Here is a 16,116-nt window from a genome sequence, read left to right on the forward strand (position 1 = left end):
ACAAAAACACAACACAACACATGCAAAGAAATTTATTGCACAGCAATGCTTCCTTGATAATAGAAATCAGAGCATCAGAGGAGAACTCTCAATCTGTTCACAACCAAATCAGTCAAAAATAACACACGCTAACAGCCTAACAATTAGATCCATCAGTGTTTTAACTTTAAAAATATTCCTGTCCTCACTCTGAAAGCACCTGAACACTGCCAGATGACATCCGTCCTGTCATACTGTAGACAGCAACACATTGTCAGAGTTCCTATATGTACAAGAAATAAAACAAGATGCTCGTATATGTTAAAATAGTTTATACAATTTCCATCAATGTCCATTACCTCTACTCTCCGTTCATAGCAGAAGATATGTGGTATAGGCAGAATTATTATCCAATAATGGTGTTTGTTTGTGGATAAATAGTTGTGAAGATAGACAAACCAGAGTCCATAAAGCCATCATAGCGCTACAACTATCAGAGCCAGTGTTAAGGGATAGGAGTTACAGGAGTTACGATCAACTTAGCGCTAAGTCGATTGTAACTCCTATTCTTTAGCACTGACTTATGTATGTCGTAGTGCTACGATCGTTTTGTGGAACTGGGCCAATGGTCTGTTCCACAAAGCAATCTTAGCTCTAAGGTGATTGTAACTCCTATACTTTAACATGTTTAATACACTTTCAACAATCGTAGCAGTGTGATCATTTTGTAGAACAGAGCACAGAGACCATCTTGAATGTTGTTAAACTTGAGTATAAAAAGACCATCTTCACATGACTGAATACACACACATCACCATAACTGTGCTGATGCAAAGCAAAAAGATAAATAACCAAATTAATAACAATTATTTACAAAAGTGAAAGATTGCGTACATAAATAAGAATTTACATAGTAATATTTTAGTTGATTGAGTCTACTTTGAAGCACCTAAATATGACTAGACAATGTCATAAGTTCTTTCTTACACCTTACTCTCGAGACACTTGGGAGTGGGTGAATCTTGTTTAACATCTGGTTTACTGATGACTGGTTAAAAGCATGTGCTTTGGGTACAGTGGAATGCCATCACATCTATCCACCTCTTGGGAGGTGGCTGAGTGGGTAAAGGTGTTGGACTTGATGTTACATTGAAGCCTTCAGGTACAATGGAGCACCATCAGCTGGGTGACCGTTCTAACCACCTCCCGTGAGTTTGCTCAGTGGGTAAAGGAGTTGGGCTTGATGTTACATTGAAGCCTTCAGGTACAGTGGAGTACCACCAGCTGGGTGACCGTTCTAACCACCTCCCGTGAGTTTGCTCAGTGGGTAAAGGTGTTGGACTTGATGTTACATTGAAGCCTTCAGGTACAATGGAGCACCATCAGCTGGGTGACCGTTCTAACCACCTCCCGTGAGTTTGCTCAGTGGGTAAAGGTGTTGGACTTGATGTTACATTGAAGCCTTCAGGTACAGTGGAGCACCACCAGCTGGGTGACCGTTCTAACCACCTCCCGTGAGTTTGCTCAGTGGGTAAAGGAGTTGGGCTTCATGTTACATTGAAGAGATCAGATACAGTGGAGCACCACCAGCTGGGTGACTGTTCTAACCACCTCCTGTGAGTTTGCTCAGTGGGTAAAGGAGTTGGACTTGATGTTACATTGAACAGTATTTCAGTTACATCACATCTCAAATGTAGTCAGAGACCCAAGTGTCACTGGTTGATTGCGGCCATCACTTGGCTATTGTACAGTTGACTAATAATAGCCTTGTCCCTTACACATAATCTTTTATATATCATCGATAAATATTTACAAAACTACACAATAATTTGTTGATTGAAGCTGCAGTCAGCAATATTCAAGCTATGTCACAGCAGCCCCTATATAATTGAATCTAGGCCAGACAAACCAGTGGTTGAGGATGTTGATGTCCCATGACTTCTTATGATGACGCAAAACAACCAAGTCACTCAGTACGACCATCTGATCTTTTCGAGCAACACTGTGTTTGGGCACCTTCCAATCCTAGGCTTAAGACATTGGAATTAGCACAGTTTGAGATAGATTATGAAAAGAATTAATGTTTTACACATTTAACATGTAATGATTGTAAATATTCATAACAATTGATAAATGCCAAGCTTTAGCTTAATGGTAAAAGCAAATTACTTACATATATTCAATATGTTCAACATAAAACATGACTGCATTCACACTTAAAACTTGAAGTTGACAGGTTCCATATGGTTGCAACACCACATTCCTTATATGCAGGGATGTATCTAGGATACCAAACTAATATCCTTGGAAAGCAAATTGGAATTCTTAATTATTTAAAAAAAATAAATAAAAAATTATGTTCTTATTTTCAGAGGTATACTGCAGGAACTTGTTATTGGTAAGTAAATAAAAATATATACCACCTATATATAAATAGGGATAGGGGGTAAATAGGTTTTTTTTGCTGATCAATAGCGAGTTCCTGTGATTCTAACATTGTGTTTAATGCAATAATGTATAATTACGCCTCTTCCTATTTGGGGTCTTGTTATCTCTGAGCAGGTCTAGATAAATCCCTGATATGATTACAAAGTTACAGTCAACATATTTCAAAGTTTGAAAGATTAAATGCAGATTTGATAATCCATTTTATAATTATGTACAATATGATGAAAAGATTACAAATGGAATGTTGGCTATAATAATGAATCATAATTGTTATTTCTTCTCATATAATATACACGATACAGAAACATTGTGCTTATCACCATCCACTTCATCGCTTGATTGAGATATTTGTTGAGTTCCTATGTACAGGGTTGTGGAGAAACAGGGCTTTATACCATCCTCTGTAATCCAGGGTATAATATGTCCATACTGTTGGGATAAATATCCTGGACCAATTTATCACAATAGCTTTGTTACACAAGTGTAAGTGATGTCTCCATCCCATCACTCTCACCACTAACTAAGCTAACAATATCTCGCACTTGATATCAGAAAGCAGTGAAAACACATATTCATGCATGGGAGTGCAGCATACATTCAAAATTGCAGCCTTGTACGAGTCCTTATACTTCAAGACGTTCCTAGTTGTATTTGAGACAAGGTGAGTACAGTACTGGATATAACACAACATATTTGAATCATGAAAGAAATTTGTAAGGTGAATAGAGAGCCAGAGAGTGAGCTTTAATTTGTTTAATTTGAAACTGACCCAAAACAAAGCAATGGTAGCAACTGAACCCAGTAAACATATCCTATCAGAATGGAGATATAATACTCTGGATAATCGAGGATGAGTACACACTTGGGGAGACATCAAAATTAGTGTATAAATTATTGTTATATAATCTTTGAAAATAATTTGATAATTAGCAAAATAAATTGACAGACTTAAGGTGTCAAAGAACAATTAATAAAAATAACTACATAGTTATTACCAATCATAATAAGAATAATAATGTGGTGTTTTATGGTAATTTACATTAATATTCACAGTATCTGTCCCCTCTCTTGAGGTTTATGCTCATAAAATCCAATACGGACCTTAATACGGTTTCTGCAAATAGTGCTACAAATTTGTGTCAATGTGATATTAACAACCTGTTGTTGGTGCATACAGTTTATACGTGTCCTGATAGGCCTACCTCATGTAGATACATATCGCGATACTTGAGTCACAAAATATTATGTTCTGCGATGTTTAGTTTGCTATGTTTTTGAGTGAAATTCTCCATGTGCCATGTAACCCAGCAAACAAGATGTTTCAGTTAACCAGTTAATGTTTAATGTTTGACTGGTTAATTGGTTCTTATGGTATTGTGTAATTAGATTTATCGTTTTGTTTTGCAATAATAGATAACACTAACCTGAGAAGTCATCAGACCAGGCTATTGCAAAATGTCGTAACCACCCGACAATACTTTTTGAAAATTGATACTGCCTTAAAACATGTATTGATACGTGGGCAGGTGTATTGTGTAGAGTATCGTCCAGTCTGTTTTCATAAAACATTGATACATTGGTAAATTGTGACATACTGAATCTATTTCATTATATTATTTCAAGTTCATGTCTTAGTCCCGTAAACAGCTAGCCTCACACTTGTGATACACGACCTTGGACGCTTCAACCATACCCAGTGGTCTCATCCTGGTTAGTTCACTGATCGGCATTTCACCATCCTGCCAATGCTGACACCCTGATCAATGTATTAAATACATATAGAAATACACATCCATAAGCTACCCTTGCTTAGCAATAAAAGCAGAAATATTTACCAGATACATTTACTTGGAGTAACGCCATCACAGACCGTACAGTGCTGTACTGGCCAGCGTGGATCATGGCCGGTGATGTACAGTGTAAGAAGTCTATAGAAGCATGAATATCATGTGAGAAAGTTATAGCTCCTTGAAGCAGCTCTAGACTTTGTCGCTCTGTGAAGCAGCTCTAGAATTTGTACATCCGTGAAGCAGCTCTTGACTTTGTACATCCGTGAAGCAGTTCTTGACTTTGTACATATGTGAAGCAGCTCTAGACGTGTCTCCATAAAGCAGCTCTAGATGTCAAGACTCTGTGAAGCAGCTCTCGACTTTCTACCTCTGTGAAGCAGCTCCATATGAAGGTCTGAAGCATCTCTAGATGTTGTGACTCCGTGAATCAGGTCTAGATGTTGTTGCTCCGTGAATAAGGTCTAGATGTTGTGGCTCCGTGAAGCAGGTCTAGACTGTGTGGCGGCTCTGTGAAGCAGCTCTAGACATCGTGGACATCAAAAATACCTATATGGCTACACATTCAGGGCTGACCGCTGGAGTCTGCCATAACTCTGCAAGCTTTTTGGCAAACATATTGATAAGCTACTGAGATTTTCTTCTTCCAAGAATACCAGGAATACTTTCTGAGGGTTAAGTACAGAACCATTCATTGAAAGGTCAATAAGTAGGACTCTCGTTATTATACAGGGCAGTGCTAAAACAACTTTGCAGTTCCCAAATATCATGCAGACCATCAATGGGAACAGTCAATGCCAGCACAAACAAGGTAATGTGGACATCTTGGAAGCTTTAGCATAACCAAGCATATAACTTGCTAACAGAAAATGTCTTCAAATGTTTCGTGAATTAGTGTGAAGGGAGGCTTATATTTAATGTCAAGTGTGATTTAAAATGTGTACCTGGTACAAATTAAGCGCCACTTCCTATATATTTCCTTACAGAGTAGACATTTCTAAATTAACCTCTCTGATCTCTCCGCACGTAATCTCATTCTGATGTATCATACCCTACCATTTAGGAGCTTGTAGAAGCTCAATAGAGATCGACACAATCAATTCTACACAAAGAGCTGGAGGTGTGGTTTGACAAAGGCTTATCGCAGACATCTATTCATATATATACATCTATTAGAAACCATAGCTAAGTATATGGCTGTTAAATTATGAAATTTCTTGTAATGACAATCACTAGTTGTTTCTGCCAGTTCTTGCTATTATGTATACATTGATCACAGAGGATGTGAAATACACCTGAAGTTTACACACCATATAATACACATACTAAATATATTTGATACCTGATGAAAAATGTCAATTGTTTTTCAGTGACCTTCAAAGGCTGAATTGGAAGACTGCAAAATAAATGCCCTCCACACTTATCAACCTGATAATTCATAGCTGTGAAATGATGAAGTCGATACTAAGGTTTACAGAAAGTAGGGCTTCAGATGTCAACAACCAAGGGAGGTAACTATGTAATGAAGTTACCTCCCCTTACATCATGGTTGCCTGAACTGAACACACTACCTTCAAACTATATTAAATATCAACATCTCTTCAATCTTTCAAATTAAATAGAATGTACTTAAATCATTTCTAATTCTTTCAAGCTACAAGTTTCATCCCTATTACAAGTTTGGAGTCAAAGGCAGTTCTGTGTATTATGAGGCTTGGTGAAGTCTGCAGCTTTAACTCAATCAGGAAACCAAGAGGAAGGTCATGACGAACAATTGCCACTTTCATGCAGCTGAAGACGTTGGTGGGTGTGTTATTCATGTCTTGTCAGCCAGCTGGGCTTCAAACAGATCCAGAAGACGCTTGATCTCCTTTCTGGGGAGGGTTAAGGAAAATGTCTGAACTGACAAACATGAACAAGATTTAATGGATTTTCTCCATGTTACAAAGATGAACAGGGAGATATGACACAGGTCCTTGGACTGGTGGTGTGAAAATTGTGCACAAATGGTTGTCCCCATGGTCCTGCTAAATCCCACTCCAAACATCATTGCATTACCATGTCATACTGACAGTCTACTCATGCAAGTCTTGTGCACACATCATGTGCAGGGCAGGTAATACTTAATCCATGGTTCATACAAATATTAGGCCCTTTTAAGCCTTTTTCAAGGCAATGATCACACTTTTCAAGGCTAAATATAAGTAAGTTAGGTTTAATGCTGCTTTGAAAGTACTCCTGTAATATCCCAGGGTGTCATCTTGATGTGGGTGGAAAACCCCATGTGATGGTCTTAGCACTTTGGTGAAACCCACGATCACGGGTATGGTGCTGACAAACCTAGAAAATTTGGTAAACTGGGAATTGAACCCACGATCATCGGTTTCTGGCAAAACCAAAACCAACTCTGCACTGCAAATTGTGCCACCCATGTCCCCGGTATATATAAGACCCAAGTGTGCATTCAATCAGATTTGGCAGATCATTCCATTTGTGCATCAAAATACACCACCAATAAAACATTCAAGTCCAATGTCTTAATATTATTTATACATTCAGTTATGGCTACATCTTTTGCCACATAAGGTCGTTGCACACTATTCAGGGAAAAAAATAATTGTTTTTAGTAACCAGAAGAATTTTCAATGAATTTATTGAATATTATGCCTTTTGAAGCCAAGAATGCAAAATTCAATACTGTGTGACCCTTGACTGTACCCATGTGGGGAATTGAACCGGGTGTGATGACAAAACGCTTTAACCATGTTAACCAGTAGGCTTTCCCACCCACCCTACAAAAAAGACTATGATATGTCTTTTGTTCAATGGCTTCAACCAAAGAGGATACATTTTTTCTGCCAGCTTGTAGACTGGCTGCATGTTCGTACTGAGCTCCTCACATTTGGCCATGAGAGCGTACATCGACTGAAACAAAAACCAATCATTTAGAGACACACTAGTTAAACTTTATTGTCTACTTGTCATAAATTTGATTATACTTCTAAAACCACAGGAAAAATAAGAAAGAGCATATTTAGTTTCTATAGTTAGGTTAGGTTTTTAAAAGGGCTTAGAGTATTGGAGTCTCTATGAATAGAGGCAATTATTATTTAATCACTATCTGACCCTGAGGTGGTTACATGTTACTGGTCTAGTGGTAGAGCGTCTGTCCGGTGAGCGGAAGGTCAGGGGTTCGATTCCTGGTCGCGTCATACCAAAAGACATCAAAAGATGGTACTTGTTGTTACCCTGCCTGGCGCTCGGCATTAAGGGGCTAAAACAAGGACTGGTCGGCTTGGAGTCAGTAAACTGTGTCTGAGTAGGGGTATTCATGTTAAACTACGGCATTGTATCTCAGTGGGCTAGCACTATAAAATCTTAGTCTGGACTAGTACAAACAGCCACACACACACTATATAAGTGCAACAATCTTGAATGCATCTTTAAACCCCATTTCACCTCACCTCACAACATGTTACTAATTTGGTTTGATTGAGAACAAACCTACCTTTCAAAGAGTACCATATAGATATTAAGCATCCAATGTTTAAAGTTTCATATTGATTTTCCTGATAAGCCAACCTCTACACACAATATTATGAACATGAAATAGAAAATATTCAGAATATACAATTTTCAATATTCAGACTACCAGGAGATCAATTACAGGCCACTGAACCTGAAAGGAGAGAGACCCCTGTTGTGATCAGCATGGGGTCCCTCGGACTGCCATAATAACATGTGATTGGTCAAATCAATCTGATGGAATTATCAATTATTCTATCAAACATATCGCCTGATACCAAGAAGCAAGATGCTGTCTCACCTTAATACTCCCATCCACTGACTCGCAAGTGACGTCCACCGATCTCCGGTACGCATCGAGACAGCCAATCGTGATAGACGACATCTGAAAAAGGATTCATCGAAACTGAAATCAAGTTAACTATTACCCTGACGTATATTACATTTTTGTCCAGATAAACAGACTTCTGTGACCTGAAAATGGTGTGTTTTCAATCTCATTAGAATCAAATCTCAGTTGTCGGTACTGCCATGGACCTATATAACAAGTATATATACAAGTCCGTGGTACTGCTAAACAAAGATCTGCGGACACATCTGAACGACCTTTCACGAACTTTGACCAACCAATGAAATGACTAACAAGAAGTTGACATTTGCCAAAAACAAAGCAGCTTTCTCAAGCTTTACAGCAGTCATTTAAAACTGTCAACTTTCATTCCAGTTTACGCTTTGAAAATTATCGATTCAAAATTTGAAAACTCATTAATGAAAATGCTACGGAATGTTTCCCTCGTTTCAAATGTTTATTCCATTGAGACGGACAACGATTTTGATGGAATCTGTCACACAGACCATAACTGTCGTTTGGGATACCCTGTGTAAACCATTCCGAGCTTGCATGATTAGATAACACATTCCGACTGTCACTTTCCTGATCTGGTAAGCGATGTTCTAATTGGTCAGATGAAAGGTTGTTCTCATGTGACCCATAATGGAATGTCTTCAGATCTTTCTTTACCAATAGTAAAAACTATGAACAGCTATATGACTTCAGTCTGTAAATAATCGAGTCTGGACCAGACAATCCAGTGATTGATGTCATGAGCATCAATTGGGATACTATGATATGTATCAACCAAGTCAGCAAGTCTGACCACCCGATCCTGTTAGTCGATGCATACAACAAGATTGGGTTGCCTCTTACAACAAGGATGGGTTGCTGAAAACCCATTCTAACCTGTAAAAATTATGGTCAACATTTACATGATATACTGGGTGATGGTGATCACGATAAGGTTTATTTTGTACTGCCTTAAACAATATTCTAGTTATATCACGGCATGTCAGCTTAATGTGGGAGGAAAGCCTTAAGTGCAGCAGGTCTTAGATGTTTACAACTTTCGTAAAACCAAGGAGCACGGGTATGGTGTTGACAATCTAGAAAGATATTCATGGTGAACCACCTTGACAACAGGGACACATGTGCTGCTATATGAAATATAATCCATCCACACAGACTGAATATCTCGCCTACATCAATATCACCTCACAGTGAGGGTACACATCGGATACTTGTAATACAGTGATATTGAGTTCTCACACAGGCCAATTCTTTTGCATTATCCATGATTAACTCAAAGAGAATCTCCCACGAGTGTCTTTTTACATCAAATCTATCAACATGCGTCAATGAAAGTTAAAAACTCTCAGGTATGGCAAGGAGTTATAATTTTTTATCAATGAGTGTTGATATATTTGATCTCAAATGACAGGGTGAGTTTCTATTTGTCATCAAAAATCATTCTTCCAACTTTTTCAGTTTGTAAACCGTAATAACTTGTGTCCTAAGTCAAAAAGGACAGCTAAAAAGCCTTAGTGACAGAGATTAGGGATGTCATTTGATCGTGACATCATGGTAATCGCTGACATCAAAACGACCTGCAAGACATTGTGATGCAATCTCAAAGCAGCAGTATCTCCTATCATATATATCTCCTGTGTAAGTTCGTTTTGGATGATAATAATCTTCCTATAAAAACTTGAGAACTGACCTTGTGGAGATTTGCCTTCAAGTTTCCCATCATAAGGTCAACGCTGTCCGCAACAAGATGGGCCTGATTCTCAAGTTCAAGGACAGCTTGAGGGTCAATTGGAGGAATGTCATCTGGACTCTGCTGGAACAGACTGCTGGGTGACCGGGACATTCCGGACGCTGTGGAAGTGGCCATTGAGGTGGACACAGACGTAGAACTGGACACACTCCGCAAACTTGACCGTCTGCTACTGTAGCAACTTGAGTCTGTTGGCATGGCAACAAGCAGGTGTCAAGCTTGACTCAGTGAAAACTGTTATCCACAATCATGACAATAGTGACAGAGTTAATTTACGAATAAAAGTAAACTACAAAGTTTGCCTCAAGGACATAATGTAAGGAGATTAAGTTGTCACACACAATGTGAGATTATTCAACAATCAATGAGGAGTCATTATCTAATCAGGCTTATGAAACATGACAACGAGATAAGATCATAAATACTATTATTGCTTTTTTATGTTATGGTATTGATATTGTTAACTCTCAAGGTTAGACAACAGGAACAGGAAAGTTAATCATTAAGTCATGATCATGATGGATGAATTGGGTGGTCACGATTCACATTGTATCAATGTATCGCAAATCTACACCTGACCATATGATACATGTGTGTCACAGCCAAATTTTGGTATTTGTAGTACATAGAAAAACATTTTTATTTAAACTTTGTCAGTGTTAGTCTGTGTTTGTCTGTGCATGTGTTTAGTATAAGTATAAAATAACACATAAGAATCAGCCGGCCCTTGCTGCCAGCGGACGTTTCAGGCTATTTTCCCAGGGGTTTGGTGACAACAATAATATAATGTTACAGCTAAGACTTAAAATCTAATTGTCTTGTGTGGGGTCTTAAAGGTCGTGACTCAACAACTGAGCTAAGCATCCAACAAGAATTTCAGATATGGAGTTGGATGAATTAATCCACACTGTCCTGATAAACTTAACAACAGATCTCAATGATCATGTGGGAGGAAAGCCCCAAGTGATGCAGGACTCAAACGTTTACCTCTTTGGTGAAACCCAAGAGCCGGGGTATAGTGCTGACAAACCTAGAAACATAATCGGGGCGAACCAGGATTCGAACCCACAATCATAGGTTTCTGGCGTGCCCAAGGGACGCAACTCAGCAAGTCGCAGCGCCTTAGATGACTGGGCCCCTCTCAGTGATGAGGAGTCATCAGCAAATGTGTGGAAATAATTGACATATTTTGTGAATTTACAATGAATATGCTTTTAGAAATACAAAATATATTTTCTTGAAAATATTTCTCCAAATTAGAACGTTTCATGAATGCTTTTACCATGTTTACAATTATTTTCATGTCATTCATTAAAAAGTATCAGTGTCAACAAAAAAACTCTTGTAGATACGTTTTGTGCAAGTTGCAAAAATCTGTGGTCAATTAACAGATGTGGACAAGTCAACCTTTTTTCGAGCGTATATGCAACATGAAATCTGTCTCGCGTATACGTTACGTCGCCTACTGATCAGTGTCACAGGTCAAACGAGCACTGTTTCAGATTTGTTCATGTTACAGAACTTTGCCTCACTGCTATTCGAAATCTCCTAAAGAGCTTTTTCAAAAAGATAACAAGATAGGCATCACAGCAGAATGTCCAATGCAAAATCAGCTCAGTTTTATGTTTCAGATAAAACCAAAGGGGAAGTGTCTTATCTTACTTATAAAGTGAAAGTAAAATATGAAACAATAATTGTCGACCATATTATGTTTTAAACACACTTTCCATGAACTCTAGGAAATGGGTGTGAAATATCTCTTGCTGGTGTACATGTATTTGAAAAAGAGATTCTTAAACATGTTAAAACTGAGGTGACGGTGAAATGGGGTTTAACGTCGCGTCCAACATTATTGAACTTACATAGTGACGTGCATGCACCTGTCTGTGTGGCTGCTTGTACTGGTCAAGACTGATGCCGATTTATAGTGCTAGCCCACTGAGATACCATGCTGCAGTTTAACATGAATACTCCACTCAGACACAGTATACTGACTCCGAGCCGACGAGTCATTGTTTTGGTATGACGCGGCCAGGGATCAAACCCCAAACCTTCCTCTCTCAGGGCAGACAATCTACCACTAGACAATGGAGGCGGTCACATTTTCAAAGTATTGAGGTTTATCAGCGCCTCTGTAGTCTGTCTCACAGTCCCTGAACCATATTATTATAAAAGCCCTTTCTGTATTACAAAAGCCCTAAATGAAGCAAGTCTGGATTTTCCTCAGGTTCTGGAATCTGAACCTTTCAATTTAAATTGAGTTACTTGGTTCTATAAAAATTACATATATTATTTTCGAACTAAGTGTTAGTACCATTCTAGGCTACAGATACAAAGATTGCAATTTTGATCCATTGAAATATAAAACCAACAGTACATTTGAGTCATACCAAAAGGTATAGATACGATACATATCCTGATACGCATATTTACGTCAAATTGCGTGGAAACTTTGTGACTATAAATATTTCACAACAGGTTCAAAAGGAAAAGTAAGCTGCAGATACATGTTCGAAGCAGCTATTAGTAGTACTGAACTTGAAACACCCAATTCCAAGTAATTTTGCGATATTTGACTGGCAAAAACACTGGGGAGCATTAAATGAGTAATAAGAAATTTATCTTAGCAAGCGTATCGTTTGGTATCAATACAGTAAGAAATCTGTATGTTATCAGAGCATGAAAACTCAAGATTTACCTGTGTATCATTTCACCCTCTGTATTTTGTGTGTGAAATCTGCAATATTTTGTGTGCAAAAAAGCCAAAATTGGGATTTTATATATAAAATCCCAGGTATATTCAAAATTTCCTAAAGAGCTCTTTCAAAATGATAAAAACATAAGCACCACAGCAGAATGTCCAATCCAAAATCAGCAAAATGTTTTATGTTTAAAAAGATAAAACCCAAGGGGAAGTGTCTTATCTTACTTATAAAGTGAAAGTAAAATCTGAAACAACACTTGTCAACCATCTTATGTTTCAAACACACTTTCCATGAACTCTAGTTTAGGATTTTATGAGATATAAAGACAATGGCAGGATAATGGGATGACATCACTGGTGTTTCATAAAGTAGACTATCCTATGCCAAGAACCCTTGGAAAATAACTGAACCCGCCAAATACCTTGTCTTCAAATTAAACCACTGAAAAGGAAAATGTATGGGGTAATATTTCAAACAGGGTCTGGATTAACAAGGTTTGTCTCAATCTGAAAAAAGATGACATACCTGTTCTAGACAATGGACTGCTCCTTCTGATTTTTTCCTGGAGATCCTCCGCAACAAACTCAATCATCTCCCCCTTTCTCATGATTGTTCCATGAGGCAAACTCTTGGACAGATATTCATCCGAACCCAAGCCATCTCTTCGCCTCAGCGATGAGTTAATCTCAATAATTTCACTTTGCGTCCTTCCTCGGTCTGGCTGACCTCTTGGGTCACAGCTGACAGATTTGATCTGAACCTCGCTCCTGCTTCGAACCCGTTCCACCTGCTGTAGTGGCCTTGGCAATGAAAGACTATCTGGACGCGACACACCATTAAGGGTAGGATAATCATCTGTGGTTTCCCTTATATCAGTTTCTGAAACTTCATCTGACTCATCATCATGGTTTGTAAGTGACATCTGTCGCTGGGAGTCACTTAAGTCATTCACCGTGTCCTCGTGGGAGCTCTCTTCCTCCAGAGTTTCGATAGAGTCGGACTGAGTGTCATAATCAGCACTATCTCCATCACTGGGTTTCTTTTCCCGGCGGACATTTTTGGCATTTTCACTCAAGGCTGCTAAAATGGTTGTGTCAGCATTTGTTGGAGTGTCCTCAGATTTATAACTGCTCCCCTGACTTAACAAAGGAGCTCTTGCTCTCTCTTTTTCCTTTTCTTTCTCTTTATGTTTTTCCTCGGGGCTGGCATCATGACCATTTGTGTACACCGTTGCTTGGCCGTTAACTTGACTAATCTGTTTTTCGTGTCCCTTCACTACACCATTCTGTAGATGTGTGTCCGACTTGGAATGAGTTTCTGAGGTTGCCACATCTGAGTCCTCAGTGACCTCACTCATTCTTTTTGGCGGTGAACTCTGCAAAAATAAAAAATAAAGTACTGAATGCTTTCAAGGAACAGCATTATAACCACTAGTAGTAACACATTTTGTACTAAGATTATGTGGTACATGCAACATTAGAAATGTGTAGTATTTACAATAGGGCTGGGACAAGTCCAATTTTACTACCTGGGTACCCAACCCCTTATCACCCGACCCTACCTGGGTACCTGCTGTAGGTCTAAAAAAGTATCCATAAAATGTCTAATTGGGAACAGTTTGACCAGAGCCCTCGACAAAATGTATTTAGATACATGTATAAAATGATCACAGGTCCGGGCAGTCCTGTGGGTACCTGTGTCCTTCTCAGCACCCACCTGATCCGAGTACCCGAGTTAGCCGTCCCAGCATTAATTTACAAGCTGAAGGGTCTTGTATGCCCCAAACCAAAAGTCAAGTGGTAATCATGAACGATAAGCTCAGAAGACCGTGCATAACCTCATCAGTGGTAGAAACTAACAGTTTTTGTCCACTAGTCTTTATAATCAAAACATATAGCAAAACCCTTAAAAATGGCACTTTCTACTAGTCCTTATGTTAAATTAACTTTGGGGCAGTTTTGCAAGGAACTTTAGGACTAGTGCAAATTTCTAAAGCTGCTAATGCCACTCGTGACAAATCTAACATTATTAGTTGACAAGATTTTTGTATGCTCTATGTAATTGTGTCACTAGAACATCCATCGCCAGCAGACACTTAGCAGATTTACAAGGTTTGAACATATATTGAACAGATCTTGAATCAGTTGTCCCATGGCCAGTTGGTGTCATAACAAGCATCTTGATAGCATAATGTAGGTAAAGGCCGACTCATATTATTTACAAGAAGGCATCTGACAAGTCAGATAGTAAATGAGTAATGGTAATATTTCTTCTGTTATCTACAATCATCTTGTATAATGTTTTAAATATCTCTGGATAACTAAAGCAGATGTTCTCAGTAAACAATTGAATTTCTGCATCAAGCACTGTAAGGATTGATCTGCTGATTAGGGAACACCTCCCAGATAGACTTTGTAAACAAGTTATGTTTTCTTTGTTTTAGTCATGTTAGTTTGGTTAAAGATGACTTTCAACATTGTTATCGATTTGCTGACAGTTAATATTAATATTATCACCATACCTGTGTTCATGGTACATTTGTGGGGATAAGCAGTAGCCACATTTCTTTTTAAAACTGGAAACTTGACACAAATTGTATGGTATTACTTTGGATTACATTGGATTAATCAATTAAATGAGGTGAGATAGTTAACCCTAAACCTTACTCACAACAAACCTAAAAGATCTTGATGTGGTTCCTAACGCTATAGGTATGGTAAAGTGCTGTTTGATCGGCAAGCAGTGCCCAAATCTAAATATTGTGGAGGAATGTTTGGTTGGCATGGGGTGCCTAACCCTAATGATCGTAAAGGGTTGCTTGATCAGAAAGGGATACAAGGTTAGGCCAACTTTGGATAGAGATGGGGGTAGCCTATCCTAACACATCTAACCCTAAGGATTGAAGATGCAAACAAGATCAGTGAGGCAAGAACCACAGTTAGAGGAATTAGCACTACCGGTATATAACTGAACCTGGCTAAGAGGTAAACTGCTGTCTTGTCTCAAAATGTCTTCTCATCAAGACATGGATATGCCAGTAACAGTTTCAAGGGAAAGTATCTGAAATTATTATTGACAGAACACTGAAACACATTCAATACCTACACATATAAAAATGAAAATGTCAAAATTGACTCATTTTTCAAAATAAGACTTGCAACTTCTTGAAAGTGTGAGAGCATATAAACAAATGCAGTCGATTTTCTTCTGAATGAATTTTGATTGTATGTACACATGAAATTACAAACAAAACGTTTCATAGGCTTTAAATATCTTTTCCCACTTGTAGATGTCTACGATGCGCATATCTGGCACCAATGGTAAACAAGTCAAAAAAGAATATGGTCAAAATATATTTTCAGAGCTGCCTCTCACACGTAAGATCGAACACATCCAACAATCTTAATTAAATCCTTTATGATGTTTTTGGCCGCGTGAAAACAAAATGGGACATAAAACTCGCTAATAACACTCCTAACCTTTTTCCAAAGGGAGAATCTTGTTTCCTATTTACATCACGGGACTTCCTTGTAATATCGGAAACGACTTCTTACGCAT

General features: G+C 38.3%; 1 protein-coding gene across 1 annotated transcript; it reads right to left on the minus strand.

Annotated features, from left to right (window-relative positions):
• Nucleotides 1–16: 16 nt before the first annotated feature.
• On the minus strand, nt 17–16,113 carry LOC124123531. Its single transcript, XM_046486705.2, has 6 exons — nt 16,038–16,113; nt 13,084–13,933; nt 9,794–10,041; nt 8,041–8,124; nt 7,063–7,139; nt 17–6,088 (listed from the first exon to the last, which is right to left on the minus strand). The coding sequence occupies exons 2-6, from the start codon at nt 13,913–13,915 to the stop codon at nt 6,031–6,033; spliced, it is 1,299 nt and encodes a 432-aa protein (XP_046342661.2). The 5' UTR covers nt 13,916–13,933; nt 16,038–16,113; the 3' UTR covers nt 17–6,030.
• Between the last annotated feature and the right edge of the window lie 3 nt (nt 16,114–16,116).

The sequence above is a fragment of the Haliotis rufescens genome, unplaced genomic scaffold (assembly GCF_023055435.1).
Source record: "Haliotis rufescens isolate VD_foot unplaced genomic scaffold, xgHalRufe1.0.p SCAF_23, whole genome shotgun sequence".
In the NCBI taxonomy this organism is placed as follows: Eukaryota; Metazoa; Mollusca; class Gastropoda; order Lepetellida; family Haliotidae; genus Haliotis; species Haliotis rufescens.